We start from the raw sequence: 17,044 nt of genomic DNA on the forward strand, positions 1-17,044 counted from the left end.
GTACATATCAGTCAGGAACCCCACTGCCCTCTCTATACTCCTGCACCCCAAACCTTGGGATAATGATCTGTATCTCACACATATATTGATATTGTTACATCAGTCAGGAACCCCACTGTCCTCTATACTCCTGTACCCACAAACCTTGGGATAATGATCTGTATCTCACACATATATTGATATTGTAGCATCAGTCAGGAACCCCACTGTCCCTCTATACTCCTGGCACCCCAAACCTTGGGATAATGATCTGTATTCACACCTATATTGATATTGTACTATCAGTCAGGAACCCCACTGTCCCTCTATACTCCTGCACCCAAACCTTGGGATAATGATCTGTATCTCACACATATATTGATATTGTACATCAGTCAGGAACCCCACTGTCCCCTCTATACTCCTGTACCCACAAACCTTGGGATAATGATCTGTATCTCACACATATATTGATATTGTACATCAGTCAGGAACCCCACTGTCCCTCTATACTCCTGCACCCCCAAACCTTGGGATAATGATCTGTATCTCACACATATATTGATATTGTACATCAGTCAGGAACCCCACTGTCCCCTCTATACTCCTGCACCCCTAAACCTTGTGATAATGATAATTAAACTTGGTGTATTTCTCTGTCCTTGGGGTTACAGTATATATAGAGAGAGAGAGAGAGAGAGAGTGCAAGTAAAGAGCACAGATTGGTGTATAATGAATTTATTGATGTATTAATAGACTATCTAGACTCCAGCCTATGGCAGCTTTACATACAATAAATTAGCCATATGATATACATTAGGGTAAAGTGATGGCTCACAGTTATTAGCAGAACTAATATAGCAGAACCCTCAGCCATATTGAACATGTAATGGGAATTTAAGTGGACCATGCAGATCAGTGCCAGGGTTTAGTTGAGTATTGGGGGGACATGTTTAGGGTGAGTTTGGTGTAGGGCTGTTGATCAGTGATGGGGTCACTGAGTAGGAGGAAGGGAGATGTTGTTGAGCTTGCGGTGGGCAATAACCAGTTCTCTCCTGCACTGCTGCTCTCGTACCAGTTGCTTGTTCTGTTCCTCCAGCTTCTGTTTCTGGCCTTGCAGCACCCGGGAACTACGGATGAGAAGAAGAAGCTCCTGTCTGAGCTGCTGGTTCTCCTCTTTCACTCTGGTGCTCATCTCCACAATTGCCTTCTTTGCCTCTTTGTGGGCCTCTTGGGACAACTGGTCTAACCGCTGTTCTGAGTCCTTTTGGCACTGGGCCTTCTCCCGCAGGAATGCGCTCTTCACCCTGAGCATGGCCTCAGCATGTCTCCCACGGTTTGTCATCACCTCGTCCTCAAGCTCCTTGATCTGAACCAGCTGCTGCCTCTGCAGTTCTTTCATGGGCTTCAGCTCCTCCAGCTCCTTCATCACTTTGGCCATTTCTACCTCCCTGTGGAGCAATGTCTCCCTCAGCTTTTTCTCTTCTGCTTGAAATTGACTCTCCACTTCTTTTCTCTGCCTGCCGATGTCCTCCAGTTCCCTCTGGTATTGGTCACTCAGGCTGATGATGGTGTCCTGCTGGCGCTGGCTCCTCTTGCTCATGTAGGAGAGGTACTCCTGACTCTCTATACGCACCCTCTCTGCCTCCTCCTGCAACAACTCATTCTCCTTCCTCAGCTGCTCCATCCTCTTCCTCAGCCCTTCCTGCTCTGAGGCCAACAGAGTATGTTCTGCCTGCATCCTAGCCTCCCGCTCACTCACAGTCCTCTCCTGAGTAGCCTCCCCAACAGCCTCTTCTGCCTCCACTGGGCCTTCCTTCCCAGAAGCCTTTGCTGCTTTCTTGGAGGATTTCTTCTTAGGCGGCATCTGCAGGGCACAAATGGGAACATACTACTAACACTTTACCTTGCAAGTACCCAGTCTCCCTCTGACCCACAGGGTATGTCTCTTCCTTGCACCCAGTCTCTCTGTAACCCACATTGTATATGTCTCTCTGCCTGGCACCCAGTCTCTCTCTCTCACCCACAGTGTATGTCTCTCTGCCTGGCACCCAGTCTCTCTCTCATCCACATTGTATATGTCTCTGCCTGGCACCCAGTCTCTCTGTAACCCACAGTGTATGTCTCTCTGCCTGGCACCCAGTCTCTCTCTCTCTCTCTCTCTCTCTCTCTCTCTCTCTCTCTCTCTCTCTCTCTCTCATCCACAGTGTATGTCTCTGCTTGGCACCCAGTCTCTCTCTGTAACCCACAGTGTATGTCTCTCTGCCTGGCACCCAGTCTCTCTCTCTCACCCACAGTGTATGTCTCTGCCTGGCACCCAGTCTGTCTCTCTCTCTCTCTCTCTCTCTCTCTCATCCACAGTGTATGTCTCTGCCTGGCACCCAGTCTCTCTCTGTAACCCTTTCACACCCTTGCCACACAGTGGGGCTCAGTGGACAAAATTGCACCTGGGCAGTAACCCATAGCAACCAGTCAGTGATTAGCAATTTTCAGACAGCTGATTGGTTGCCATGGGTTACTGCCCAGGTGCAATTTTTCTCACTGTTTATAAATGAGACCCAGTGATTGTATAGAATACAATTTGTGCAACCATAACACAAGTATTTTGAGGGTGCAAGGATGATATAAGGGTGCAAGTTCACCCCGTGTCAGTGGGACTCACCGTATGGGAGACTGCTGGTTCTGCTCTCCTCCAGTTTAACTGGTGTAACCTAGCAACCATACACAAACTGTCACTTCCACAGTCTGTCCCGCCCTTCTCTGTCACACAGACACACCCCTCACCCTGGGGCTGCTCCTGAGTCTGTGTGTGTCCCGGGGGTATTAACCCTTTGTGCTGCACCTCCTCAGTGATTAATGACAAAACCCACCTCATACCCCTGGAAAAACCGCCCGTGTGTAAGAGCGCTAAGAGAGTTTTGGGAAGGGGGGTAAGACACAAAAGAAAAACTGTTCTCCTCGCTGACAATCAAAAGCTTTGCAAGAATAGATGAGTCTGAATGGGAAATCTGTGGTTATTTTATGCTGAAGTCTGTGTTTCATTTCTCTTATTTCACCTGCTGAACATACACCTTGTTGAAGTCTGAACCTGAAATAAAAGGACAATTATTCTACTGCTCTGTTGTGGCCCCTGAACTTTACAAAGGCTACAAATATATTGTTATTACTACGTTTTATTCCTAGTCTTTCTATTCAGGCCTCTCCTATTCATATTCCAGTCTCTTATTCACATCAGTGCATGGTTGCTAGGGGAATTTGGACCCTAGCAACCGACGTTACAAACTGAAGAGCTGCTGAATAAAAAACGAAATAAGTAAAAAGCCACAAATAATAAAACATGAAAACCAATTACAAATTGACCCAGAATATCCCTCTCAACATCATACTAACAGTTCATTTAAAGGTGAACAACTCGTTTAACGTTATAATCATTTCGTGAGTAAGAGAATTCCTTCTCCTCCTGATTTCACTCACTAATGACCTTGTCTGTATAACTAAAACCAACAAGAACTCACTTTCCCCCCAATGTGTTACTCCTTTAAATGAGTGATTTGTCATTACACTTTGTATCCACATCCTCCTGCACTTGTGTTACAGCTGAACTACTGAACTACACTCACTGTCACACATTCACCAACTCCAGGCCCCGCCCTCCCCCACTGCAACCCTCCCCATCCTCCTCCCCCCAGCCCCCCGACCAGTAGAGGAGGGGTCAGGGGGTTCAGGCAGGTGGGGGGGAGGCGGATCTGGGCTGGTGGGACCCATTGGGTTTTTCCCAGTGTCCTGACTACACGGGAGGTTCTGGTTCTGTAAGATAAAGTCTGACCCATATAGTCTGCTTGTGTATTTCAGCCCTGATAGATACAGGTAAATACAGCTACATACAGGTAAATACAGATACGTACAGCTACATACAGGTGAATACAGGTACATACAGGTAAATACAGGCACATACAGGTAAATACATGTAAATACTTGTACATACAGGTACATACAGTACATACAGACAAATACAGCTACATACAGGTGAATACAGGTACATACAGGTAAATACAGGTAAATACTTGTATATACAGGTAAATACAGACAAAAACAGCTACATACAGGTGAATACAGGTACATACAGGTAAATACAGGTAAATACTTTTACATACAGGTAAATACAGGTAAATACTTGTACATACAGGTAAATACAGGTACATACAGGTAAATACAGGTGAATACAGGTAAATACAGACTCATTTGTCACAAACACATTTCCTACTTAATGGAAGCAAATCCCATTGTAAACAGAAACGACTGGTTATGGGAGTGTGACACGGACAGGTCCATCATATAATGACATAGGGGTCAGCGACCTTTACTATCAAAAGAGACATTTTGCTCCCTCTTCCACTAAAGAAAAATAGTCTGGAGCCGCAAATCATAACACAGATTATAAACTTTAAAAAGTTTTAACCTTTTTTTTAATTGTAACTGTTACAACAAGAGAATACAACAAACAGAAGTGCAGTGAGTATGTGTAGGGCTACTTTGAAATAAATGAAAGACTGAATAACCCTATTAAATGTTACTGTTCTCATCTGTTTAATGTGACATCTATTTCTGAAGTTCAATGTTGATCTTCCCTCTCTTGTCTTGAGTGTGTGACCGGGGTAATGACCATGAGGAATCATCCTGCTGTGGCCTTGCCTGTCTCTCCTGAGACATCTATACATCCCTCGCTCCTGCTGAGTGTGTGACTGCGGTAATCTAACCGATAATTTACCCCGGTCGCACACTCAAGCAGCCGCCAGCAGGAGTGAGGGCTGTATAGCCGACCTGACCGAGCCGCAGCAAGCAGAATGAAGAGCCACACGAGGCTCCGGAGCTGCAGGTTGCCTACCCCTGACATAGAGGGTCCGTGCCCACTGTAACAGATATGACTGTGGCCATAAAGCAGGACTGGACTGCTGCGCTGTGAGAGACAGGAAGGCGTCTTTGTGTCTTTGCCAGGGGCGATCCTGGCCCCTCCTCTGCCCAAGGCAGTAGCAGTTGCTGCCACCCCCTCCCCCGTGCGCTTACCTTTTTGCGCCTGAGTTGGTCCGTGGGGGTCCACCAGGGCAGCAGAGAGGGCCAGTGTACTACCGCCTAACTGCGCTCTCTGCACTAGAAGAGCCGAATTTCCAGTTTGAAAACCGGAAATTCGGCTCTTAAAGTAGCAGGAGTGACATTTTTGCCGCCCCTGGTACCTAGTGGGGCGCTGCCGCCTGAGTTAACAGTCTCAAGTCGCCTCATTGGTGAAGCACCCCTGGTCTTTGCCCTAAATCCAACCAATAACTTTCAGCATTTCCGCTACATCCGCCTCTCTGCTCACAACGAAGGGAATGGGTCTGAAATCTGAAATTCTGAAAAGCCAATAAACAGTGGGTTGGTACTTTCATCTCATATGGTCCCGCCCCCACATAGTGATTAATTGGCTGAATGCAGTTAGTGTGCTTAGCAACCAATAGGAAGAAGCCAGGGCAGGGACAAGGTTTCCATAACTGATCCCTTTATTAGCAACCTCTTGCAGGATATTGGGGCTACTATTGGGGCTACAAAGAGGGGTAGGAAGCCACAGTTACCCCCATGTGTGCAGTTTGGCTCATTATGATGTCGGGTCCCGGTTCCTCCAGGGCCACTCAGAAATGGAGGAGTCATTGGCTTCTGAGAAAGGCTAATTTCCTTGTATTAAGGCACCCATGCCATGTTAAGTTCCCAGCCCAGCCTCAGTTTAAGCTCCCGGCCCAGGCTCAGTTTAATGTCCCGACCCAGGCTCAGCTTTAGTATCATGTGGTGTCCAAATGGCCATTGTCCCATAAGTGACAGTTACTCTACCACATCTTCACTAAATGTCAGCAGGTCCATGATGAGACGCTCCAGCTCAGCAAACGAGGGTCTGGTGGGAGATTCTCTCCTCCAACACATGTTCATAATGTAGGAGACATTTTCTGGAGAGTCACTGGGGGGCTGCAGGGTCCCCCCACCCATCAGTTCCCTGACGTACTGCTCATTGGTTTTCTCTGCAGAAAGTAAGAAAAGGGAGAATTGTGAGACTTTCTCTCCTACATTGTCTCAAGGCTCCCCTGTTTGTGCAGCTCTCACCCCTCTTTATTTGGGGGACGGGGTTCAGCCCACAGTCAGGGAATTGAGCTGCATATAAATATTAGAGGAGGGTGCAGGGAGTAGGTCCCATGTATACACTGTACCCCAGCATTAATTACTATAAGGATCAGCTTATATAGGGGTGATATTTGGCACAAGCCCCATAGTTGCAGCTTCTCCCAAAATATGTTCTGCACATTTTATTCAACAATATCCAGATATTCTAAATAACTTACTAACCAATCATTATATCTGCCCCTCTGAGCTCCAGCCAATGGGCTTCTTACACCACCCCCAGATGTCACTGCTAAGACTTTGGCCAAAGCGGCCCCAGAGTGACCAGTAAATGAGGAGCTGCTTCTTATATGAACATTCCTGGCCACAAACACAACTGATATAATTCACTATTTAACCGCAAAGTGCCTTAAATCTCACTGTTCTATGTAATGCTGAATCTTTTCTAGTTTTTATATTATTTGACTTTTCTTCCTTGTTTTAACTTATAAATAGGAGGGGGGGTGTCACTGACCCCAACTGTGGAACTTTAGGGTGATAGGTCCCCTTTAAATTCCTGTTGTTAATCACTTACCTGGAAAAGGCATCTTCCCATAGGTGATAATCTCCACCAGTAACACTCCGAACGACCACACATCCAATTTACTGGAATACTTTTCCTCCAAGAAAACTTCTGGTGCCATCCACTTAATAGGGATCTTAGCATCTGCCAATAGGAGAAATGTTATATCTGCTCAGGAATGAGATCTCACCATCAGCATAGGAAGGGGTTCTTTACTGTAAGGACAGTCAGGTTATGGGATTCCCTACCAAGAGAGGGGGAATGAGTGATTCATTGGTGGGGAGGAAAGGAGATCTCACCATCAGCATAGGAAGGGGTTCTTTACTGTAAGGACAGTCAGGTTATGGGATTCCCTACCAAGAGAGGGGGAATGAGTGATTCATTGGTGGGGAGGAAAGGAGATCTCACCATCAGCATAGGAAGGGGTTCTTTACTGTAAGGACAGTCAGGTTATGGGATTCCCTACCAAGAGAGGGGGAATGAGTGATTCATTGGTGGGGAGGAAAGGAGATCTCACCATCAGCATAGGAAGGGGTTCTTTACTGTAAGGACAGTCAGGTTATGGGATTCCCTACCAAGAGAGGGGGAATGAGTGATTCATTGGTGGGGAGGAAAGGAGATCTCACCATCAGCATAGGAAGGGGTTCTTTACTGTAAGGACAGTCAGGTTATGGGAGTAATACACCTGTAGCTGACATTGCATTGACTAGGTGTGGGGGGGGGAGGGTTGGGTTCCTCAGGACCAGTGTTGAAGGACAGAATGAGAGAAGTGGGTGGGGCTTATTCTTTGGGTATTTGGGCGGAGGGAGTGATGGAGATACAGTGGATATATAGGGAATATAGGGAATCACCTGCGGATATGGCAATAGATGAGCTGTTCATGAAACGAGCCAATCCAAAGTCTCCAATCTTACAGGACAACATGGCGGAAAGCAGAATATTCTCAGCTCTCAGGTCTCGGTGAACACAAAGATTCTGCTCCATGTAATCCATCCCCTGGCAAATCTGCACCCCGAAAATACAACTGTACTTATTAACTGTAACTGATGCACCGTATTCTTACTGCTAATATGTACCCTCCCCTGATACTCAGCCTGCAGCCTTGTGCCTTTATATGGTCACAGAACAACCCCTCAGTGACTTCTAATATCCTTATCATTTACAGTAGGGGGTACATTATCCCTTATAATACATGAGTGATACTCAGAGTTCCCTGTATAACTCAGCCTGCAGCCTTGTGTCTTTATATGGTCACAGAACAACCCCTCAGTGACTTCTAATATCCTTATCATTTACAGTAGGGGGTACATTATCCCTTATAATACATGAGTGATACTCAGAGTTCCCTGTATAACTCAGCCTGCAGCCTTGTGCCTTTATATGGTCACAGAACAACCCCTCAGTGACTTCTAATATCCTTATCATTTACAGTAGGGGGTACATTATCCCTTATAATACATGAGTGATACTCAGCGTTCCCTGTATAACTCAGCCTGCAGCCTTGTGCCTTTATATGGTCACAGAACAACCCTCAGTCACTTCTAATATCCTTATCATTTACAGTAGGGGGTACATTATCCCTTATAATACATGAGTGATACTCAGAGTTCCCTGTATAACTCAGCCTGCAGCCTTGTGTCTTTATATGGTCACAGAACAACCCCTCAGTGACTTCTAATATCCTTATCATTTACAGTAGGGGGTACATTATCCCTTATAATACATGAGTGATACTCAGAGTTCCCTGTATAACTCAGCCTGCAGCCTTGTGCCTTTATATGGTCACAGAACAACCCCTCAGTGACTTCTAATATCCTTATCATTTACAGTAGGGGGTACATTATCCCTTATAATACATGAGTGATACTCAGAGTTCCCTGTATAACTCAGCCTGCAGCCTTGTGCCTTTATATGGTCACAGAACAACCCCTCAGTGACTTCTAATATCCTTATCATTTACAGTAGGGGGTACATTATCCCTTATAATACATGAGTGATACTCAGAGTTCCCTGTATAACTCAGCCTGCAGCCTTGTGCCTTTATATGGTCACAGAACAACCCCTCAGTGACTTCTAATATCCTTATCATTTACAGTAGGGGGTACATTATCCCTTATAATACATGAGTGATACTCAGAGTTCCCTGTATAACTCAGCCTGCAGCCTTGTGCCTTTATATGGTCACAGAACAACCCCTCAGTGACTTCTAATATCCTTATCATTTACAGTAGGGGGTACCGTATATACATATATATAAATAAGCAGTAGAATGAGGGGACGACTGACCTGTACAGCGAAATCCATCAGTTGCTGCAGTTCCAGGTCCCGGTTGTGCTGATGAGCTGAGAGAGAACAGACTGTGAATTATATTCCTGGGCTAATGGCAGTGTCTGTGTATCTTAATTCTCTCTTGTTTCTCTCCTATGTGTATATATATATATAATACACAAAAGCCATGAATATCCTGTAAATTATATCCTTATAAACGGTGAGTTCTGATGTCATCAGTTATAAACGGTGAGTTCTGATGTCATTTCTGTCACATGACTTACTAAAATGTGTGTATTATAATAAATAAAGTACCCCCAGTTGTAAAATATGAGGATATTAGAAGTTACCTCGGAGTTCCATGACCTGTATAACTCAGCCTTCGGCCTCGTACTTTTATATGGTCATGAAACTCCTCGGTAACTTATAATATCCTTATATTTTACAAGAGGGGGTACTTTATTCACTATATATATACAGTATATAGTAACTACTCCCAGTACAAGTGTATAATCAGCTGTATATACAGGGTATGTTACTTTTATCTCCCATTCCCATGTATCACCTCCTATTCATTACAGCTGCACATATGTACATCACAGGCTGTAATACATGTTGTATGTTATTGTGCAGCAGCTACTGGGAGTTCTTACTCACTGTCTGCTCCAGGGAAATGCAGTGACACACACTCACCATTAGGGGGCAGCAAACACCACAGGTCTCACCTCTGAGATATCTCTTCAGTGTCCCCTTCTCCATGTACTCAGTGACAATGAACACGGGGTTAGTCTGGAGGCACACGGCATATAACTTCAGTAGCCTCTCATGACTCAACTTCCACATTGTGTCTGCTTCTCCATATAGAGACTGTTGTAACGACTGTGCTGTGACTGCAACGGAATCAACACTGTCATGCACCTCCACTTTATTGTACATTTATGTATATCATTCCCTTTATCAGCTTAGTCACTCTTCTCTGTACTTTCTCTGTTCCATTACTGTCCCTTATATATTTATATATAGTGATCATATCCCCCTTATATATTTATATATAGTGATCATATCCCCTTATATATTTATATATAGTGGATCATATCCCCTTAATATTTATATATAGTGATCATATCCCCTATATATTATATATAGTGATCAATATCCCCTTATATATTTATATATAGTGATCATATCCCCCTTATATATTTATATATAGTGATCATATCCCCCTTATATATTTATATATAGTGATCATATCCCCTTATATATTTATATATATATGATCATATCCCCTTATATATTTATATATAGTGATCATATCCCCTTATATATTTATATATAGTGATCATATCCCTTAATATATTTATATATATGATCATATCCCCTTATAATATTTTATATATAGTGATCATAACCCCTTATATATTTATATATAGTGGATCCATATCCCCTTATATATTTATATATAGTGATCATATCCCCCTTAATAATATCCCCTTATATTAATATAGTGGATCATATCCCTTATATTATTATATATAGTGATCAATATCCCCTTATTATATTTAGTATTAGTGATCATATCCCCTTATATAGTTATATATAGTGATAAATATCCCCTTATATATTTATATATAGTGGCTCATATCCCCTATAGTATTTATATATAGTGATCATATCCCCTTATATATTTATATATAGTGATCACATCGGAACCTTATATATTTATATATAGTGATCATATCCCCTTCATATTATTTATATATAGGTGATCATATCCCCTTATATATTTATATATAGTGATCATATCCCCTTATATATTTTATCATACTAGGTGATCATATCCCCTTATATATTTTAATTATTATAGTGGGGGGGGGATCAATATTCCCCTATATATTAATATATATTATACAATTGGTCAATTCCCAGCTGCCCCTGGTCATGTGACTTGTGCCTGCACTTTAGGAGAGAAATGCTTTCTGGCAGGCTCCTGTTTTTCCTTCTCAATGTAACTGAATGTGTCTCAGTGGGACCTGGATTTTACTATTGAGTGTTGTTCTTAGATCTACCAGGCAGCTGTTATCTTGTGTTAGGGAGCTGCTATCTGGTTACCTTCCCATTGTTCTGTTGTTTGGCTGCTGGGGGAAAAGGGAGGGGTGATATCAGTCCAACTTGCAGTACAGCAGTAAAGAGTGATTGAAGTTTATCAGAGCACAAGTCACATGACTTGGGGCAGCTGGGAAACTGACAATATGTCTAGCCCCATGTCAGATTTCAAAATTGAATATAAAAAAATCTGTTTGCTCTTTTGAGAAATGGATTTCAGTGCAGAATTCTGCTGGAGCAGCACTATTAACTGATGTGTTTTGAAAAATAGTTTTTTTCCCATGACAGTATCACTTTAACTGTCTCTTCTCCAGTGTAACCAATGACAACTTGCCTTCCCCCATGATGTTTAATGAGAGCTGATTAAGTGATGACACCAGGGGCAGAGAAGGAGATATATTTGGGGTGTAGGAATTGCCATATTGAGTAATTGGAGAACTGGTGGGATAACTGGATTTGGCCTTATGTATGAGGGCAAGTGCTGTTTAGTAATGGGGTACAGGGGTAAGTGGGGTTTAGTAATGGGGTACAGGACTAAGTGGGGTTTAGTAATGGGGTACAGGACTAAATGGGGTTTAGCAATGGGGTACAGGACTAAGTGGGGTTTAGTAATGGGGTACAGGACTAAGTGGGGTTTAGTAATGGGGAACAGGAGTAAGTGGGGTTTAGTAATGGGGTACAGGACTAAGTGGGGTTTAGTAATGGGGTACAGGACTAAGTGGGGTTTAGTAATGGGGAACAGGAGTAAGTGGGGTTTAGTAATGGGGTACAGGACTAAGTGGGGTTTAGTAATGGGGTACAGGACTAAGTGGGGTTTAGTAATGGGGTACAGGACTAAGTGGGGTTTAGTAATGGGGTACAGGACTAAGTGGGGTTTAGTAATGGGGTACAGGACTAAGTGGGGTTTAGTAATGGGGTACAGGACTAAGTGGGGTTTAGTAATGGGGTACAGGACTAAGTAGGGTTTAGTAATGGGGTACAGGACTAAGTGGGGTTTAGTAATGGGGTACAGGACTAAGTGGGGTTTAGTAATGGGGTACAGGGGTAAGTGGGGTTTAGTAATGGGGTACAGGACTAAGTGGGGTTTAGTAATGGGGTACAGGACTAAGTGGGGTTTAGTAATGGGGTACAGGACTAAGTGGGGTTTAGTAATGGGGTACAGGACTAAGTAGGGTTTAGTAATGGGGTACAGTACTAAGTGGGGTTTAGTAATGGGGTACAGGGGTAACTGGGGTTAAGTAATGGGGATATAATTGGGATTACCTTGTAGTTCCTTAACTGCCACCTTGGTGGTGCCGTTCCATTTCCCGAGCCAAACGAGGCCGAAGCTTCCTCTGCCCAATTGTTTGATCCTCTCGATGGAGTTGGGGCTGATTTCCAGCTGATCGACAGTCGTGTGGGAGAGACTGGGAATACTGGGTTCGTCCAACTGCAGGAACAGAACACTCTCATTCTTATTGGATCTAGTGGTGGTGTTATGTTTTGGTAGGCGAGGATGAGTAGAGTATAACAGTGCTTTATTAGCAGACTCATGCAGCCATTACACAACAGTAAGCAACTCTAACACCACAAGCTGTATAGGAAGTATTTACAGTATAAGTCTTGAGCACAGTGACATCTACAGGCCATTTGTATAAACACCACATGTGGGATTTCGGCTTTTTTGGGATTATTGTACATCAAGTTACACAATTTAAAAATATTACCTGATCACCATTTCAAGAACAAATAATGGGGTTTACCCCCAAAGCTCTCCCCAACATCTTCAGTCTGGTCCCTCGACTCTCCATACAGGGACCAGCCTAACAGCCAATCAGATCCGGCTGCAGCTGGGGATGGGTGGGGTTTGTTTATACAGAGAAGTTGAACAGATTTATATGGATTGTGGTTATAGGAACAGGAAGTGGGGTACTGTCCCTTTAATGATCATCACAAGCCTATTCATTGCTCTCATCTCAATCCTGCCAGGAGCCCCAAACCCATGGCAGTGTTTAACCCTTTCTCACCCGCAGACAGGGTTTGTCCAGTCGAGTGCACAGCCCATCGCTCTGCTGCTGATAATATTCCACCAGGCTCTGCAGGGTCTGAAACTCCGCCCGTTCCACCAGATAAAATGCCCCCTTGGACTGAGAGATCCTGTAATGTCGCACTTTCTCATCCACACGCACTGCAAACACAGGGTTAATGTCAGTCGCACTGCCTACAGAACACTTAATATTAGGGTTTTTGCACATGGAGGGTTAATATTAGTGTGTGGCATACAGAGGGTTAATATTAGTGTGTGTGGCATACAGAGGGTTAATATTAGTGGTGCTGCAGGAGGGAACATTAAAGGGAACATTACACTCTCCTGTCTCAGCAGTATGGCAGCTCCCACATACCAGACAGATAATAACAGGCAGAGTCTTCATTGTTCCAGACCAGGAATGAGCCGGAGCTGTTTGGTTCCTGCAGGAGGTACCGCTTGGCATCCATTTTCTTTATGCACCCGAAGTACCAGCTGCAGATACCAGAGAATCACTCATTAACCCACTGCACCCAACATAGACTGGCACAGACATCTCTTATACAATTCTACTGCCAGTCTGTCCTATTCCTACTGTCATTCTCTGCTCTCTCACTGCCAGTCTGTCCCATTCCTACTGTCATTCTCTGCTCTCTCACTGCCAGTCTGTCCCATTCCTACTGTCACCCTCTGCTCTCTCACTGTCAGTCTTTCCCATTCCTACTGTCACCCTCTGCTCTCTCACTGCCAGTCTGTCCTATTCCTACTGTCACCTCCTTCTCACTGCCAGTCTGTATCATTCCTACTGTCACCCTCTGTTCTCTCACTGCCAGTCTGTCCATTCCTACTGTCATCCTCTTCTCTCTCACTGTCAGTCTGTCCTATTCCTACTGTCACCCTCTGCTCTCTCACTGCCAGTCTGTCTCATTCCTACTGTCACCCCCTTCTCTCTCACTGCCAGTCTGTCCCATTCCTACTGTCATCCTCTTCTCTCTCACTGTCAGTCTGTCCTATTCCTACTGTCACCCCCTTCTCTCTCACTGTCAGTCTATCCCATTCCTACTGTCATCCTCTTCTCTCTCACTGTCAGTCTGTCCTATTCCTACTGTCATCCTCTTCTCTCTCACTGTCAGTCTGTCCTATTCCTACTGTCACCCCCTTCTCTCTCACTGTCAGTCTATCCCATTCCTACTGTCATCCTCTTCTCTCTCACTGTCAGTCTGTCCTATTCCTACTGTCACCCCCTTCTCTCTCACTGCCAGTCTGTCCTATTCCTACTGTCACCCTCTGTTCTCTCACTGCCAGTCTGTCTCATTCCTACTGTCACCCTCTGCTCTCTCACTGCCAGTCTGTCCCATTCCTACTGTCATCCTCTTCTCTCTCACTGTCAGTCTGTCCTATTCCTACTGTCACCCCCTTCTCTCTCACTGTCAGTCTATCCCATTCCTACTGTCACCTCCTTCTCTCTCACTGTCAGTCTATCCCATTCCTACTGTCACCTCCTTCTCTCTCACTGCCAGTCTGTATCATTCCTACTGTCACCCTCTTCTCTCTCACTGTCAGTCTGTCCTATTCCTACTGTCATTCTCTTCTCTCTCACTATCAGTCTATATCATTCCTATCCTGTAACATCAGTAAGATGAGAGAGACAAGAAGAGAGAGATGGGAATGTTCCATTTCCATGGAAACCGGTCATATTTACTTACTCCTCAGCTTCCAGACTCCCTGTGTCGGCCAGGAAACTGTTGGGGATGTATCCGGTTTGGGTCAGGCCCCTCTCATTCATCCACTGTACAAAGGCCCAGTCCCTGTTGGTGTCAATGACCTCCAGCCGGTCCCCTCTCTGCACCTCCACATCCCCCCCCGCTGAGCCAATGGTGTAGTTGTACATGGAGACCTTGTTGGCTCTACTCAGAGATGGAGCTGCCATATTGGGACTGATTCTCACTGGGGCTCTGGGTTCCTCAGGAGATGGATTTAGGGGCAGCTGGATAATGTGGGGCTCAGTGGAGGTTTCCATCCTTATACCATTATTTGTTTTGTCTGGGGGATGGAAGCCCAGGTTATCCAGTCCTTGCCCCCTGCATGCCCCCTTGTGCCCATCTGTGGCCGTATGTGGCCTCCAGGCCAGAACAGCCCCTGTTGTGCCTTTATGTGTCGCCTCCTTCCTCTGTGCCCCCTGCCCCTTCTCACCTGTGTGTGGCAGCGAGGGTGGGAGATGCCCAGGTTGTCCCTGGCACAATTTGGATGAGGGGCCCCGTGCCCAGTAGTCTCGCTCAGTGCCCTGACAGGTGGAGCAGGGGCAGCAGATCCTCTTGCAAATCCTCAGCCCCATTGTGCCCCGCGCAGAGAGAAGTAGTTGTGTGACACGAGCCAGTCCCAGGAGACTTCTCCCCAACAGAGGGGCGTGTCTGTGTCTCACCTTCATACCTGCACAGCCCCGCCCCCAGTGTGGCCCTGGTACCCGCCCATTCATCCTCTGCTTTCTTTAGCTATGGGTCCTTGTGGCCCCTGGGAGCAGTAAAACCCAACACAAGTCAAGGAGGGGCCCCTGGGGATGTTGGAGTAGGGCCCCCATATAATTCTGCAGGGCACCGTGGTACTGCCAGTGTGTTTGGCTGCTGTGCAAGTACTTGTGTATAAGAACCGTGAAATCCTGCTTTACATACTCACTACTACTATATATATATATATACTGTGCTTATAGATACATATAGATACATATACCTATATACTTATATATACATACACATACAGATAGATACATGATACATATACACATACATATACATACATATAGCTATACATACATATAGATACATGATATACACATACATATACATACATATAGCTATACATACATATAGATACAGTGGGTAACTCAGTAGAAATTGCTCCTCCCTAAACACTGAAAACTCTGGTCTATGTGGACAAGATACTCCTGCAGTCAGAACCAGCAGTGCAGCAGATCAGAGCTGCTGCCAGTAAGGGCTGTTATAATGTGCACCCTCTTATCTCTACTGCAAAATATCTAAACAATTCCCTCTGTCTCAGGGGGGCATTGCACTTCCTACTCTGACAGATCCCTAATCCCTGTATCTACTACTCTTTGAGCAAATCAGCACTTTCCATGGATCCCAACTGCTCCTTCCCATAAAGTCACTGTAGCCCCCACCGGCGGCATAAGCAGATGTTAGTGGGGGTCCCACAGCTAAATCATTCCAGGCCCCCCACCCCTCATAATACAGATTGAGTCAGGGGTCCACCCTTAGCCTGTTCTTATTTTCCCTGCCCCCCAAGGCCGCTTGGTCCTTAACTTTACATTGGCCCAAAGGGCTTTCCCTCTATTTGTTTGTGTCAGAGAATCTTCCCCCGGCAGAACCTGCTCAACTGGATCTGTGACCTGCACCATGCGAGGGTTAACTTGCCCTTGAGTTCCGAGTGCCTGGCCCAGTGCCCCAGTAGAAAGTGAGTGGGCGTGGCCTCACTATAGAAGGGGCACTGGGACATTGACTGAGTCTGAGTTCTGACTGTCAGTTAAAGGGCAAGTTAACCCGACACAAAGCTGATTATTATTTGTATAGAGACAATTCATGAGCCACAGCTGAGGTTGCGGTTATGATTCAGGTGCCCCTCCCACTTATTATTTGGATCTCTGGAATTTACTGTGTGTTTGTGAAGTAATCAGAATAAAATGTCATTCTCAGGTGCGGCTCTTTGTCTGTCTGTCACTTTCTCTTCTCTGGCTCTGACCCGAGAATCAATGTGACAGAAAGCAGATCTGCTCCAAGTCTCTTAATCAGCTGGCTTTGCTACATTCTTTTGAGAGTCAGAGCCAGCATTGCACAAAGGGACAGACAAATGATAGCAATGACACTTACACAGAACTATAAACCCAGTGAGAATGAGGAATGAATGGATATTGGGAAGTTGTATCAGGAGTCAGAAGCAGCAGTGCAGAGAAAGGGACAGACACAATGACAGTT

At 45.0% G+C, this 17,044-nt stretch overlaps 2 protein-coding genes across 2 annotated transcripts; both read right to left on the minus strand.

Annotated features, from left to right (window-relative positions):
* Window positions 1–701: 701 nt before the first annotated feature.
* Window positions 702–2,716, minus strand: LOC108717279 (golgin subfamily A member 6-like protein 7). The gene is made up of 2 exons (XM_018264163.2): window positions 2,642–2,716; window positions 702–1,846 (listed from the first exon to the last, which is right to left on the minus strand). Exons 1-2 carry the CDS (start codon window positions 2,699–2,701, stop codon window positions 974–976), a joined length of 933 nt encoding a protein of 310 aa, XP_018119652.1. The 5' UTR covers window positions 2,702–2,716; the 3' UTR covers window positions 702–973.
* A 2,480-nt stretch (window positions 2,717–5,196) lies between these two features.
* On the minus strand, window positions 5,197–15,762 carry srpk2l.L (tyrosine-protein kinase SRK2-like L homeolog). Its single transcript, XM_018264164.2, has 9 exons — window positions 14,765–15,762; window positions 13,435–13,553; window positions 13,060–13,220; window positions 12,317–12,482; window positions 9,676–9,840; window positions 8,969–9,024; window positions 7,534–7,687; window positions 6,695–6,826; window positions 5,197–6,023 (listed from the first exon to the last, which is right to left on the minus strand). The coding sequence occupies exons 1-9, from the start codon at window positions 15,532–15,534 to the stop codon at window positions 5,830–5,832; spliced, it is 1,917 nt and encodes a 638-aa protein (XP_018119653.1). The 5' UTR covers window positions 15,535–15,762; the 3' UTR covers window positions 5,197–5,829.
* Window positions 15,763–17,044: the final 1,282 nt, after the last annotated feature.

This window comes from Xenopus laevis, chromosome 5L, assembly GCF_017654675.1.
Source record: "Xenopus laevis strain J_2021 chromosome 5L, Xenopus_laevis_v10.1, whole genome shotgun sequence".
NCBI classification, from domain to species: Eukaryota; Metazoa; Chordata; class Amphibia; order Anura; family Pipidae; genus Xenopus; species Xenopus laevis.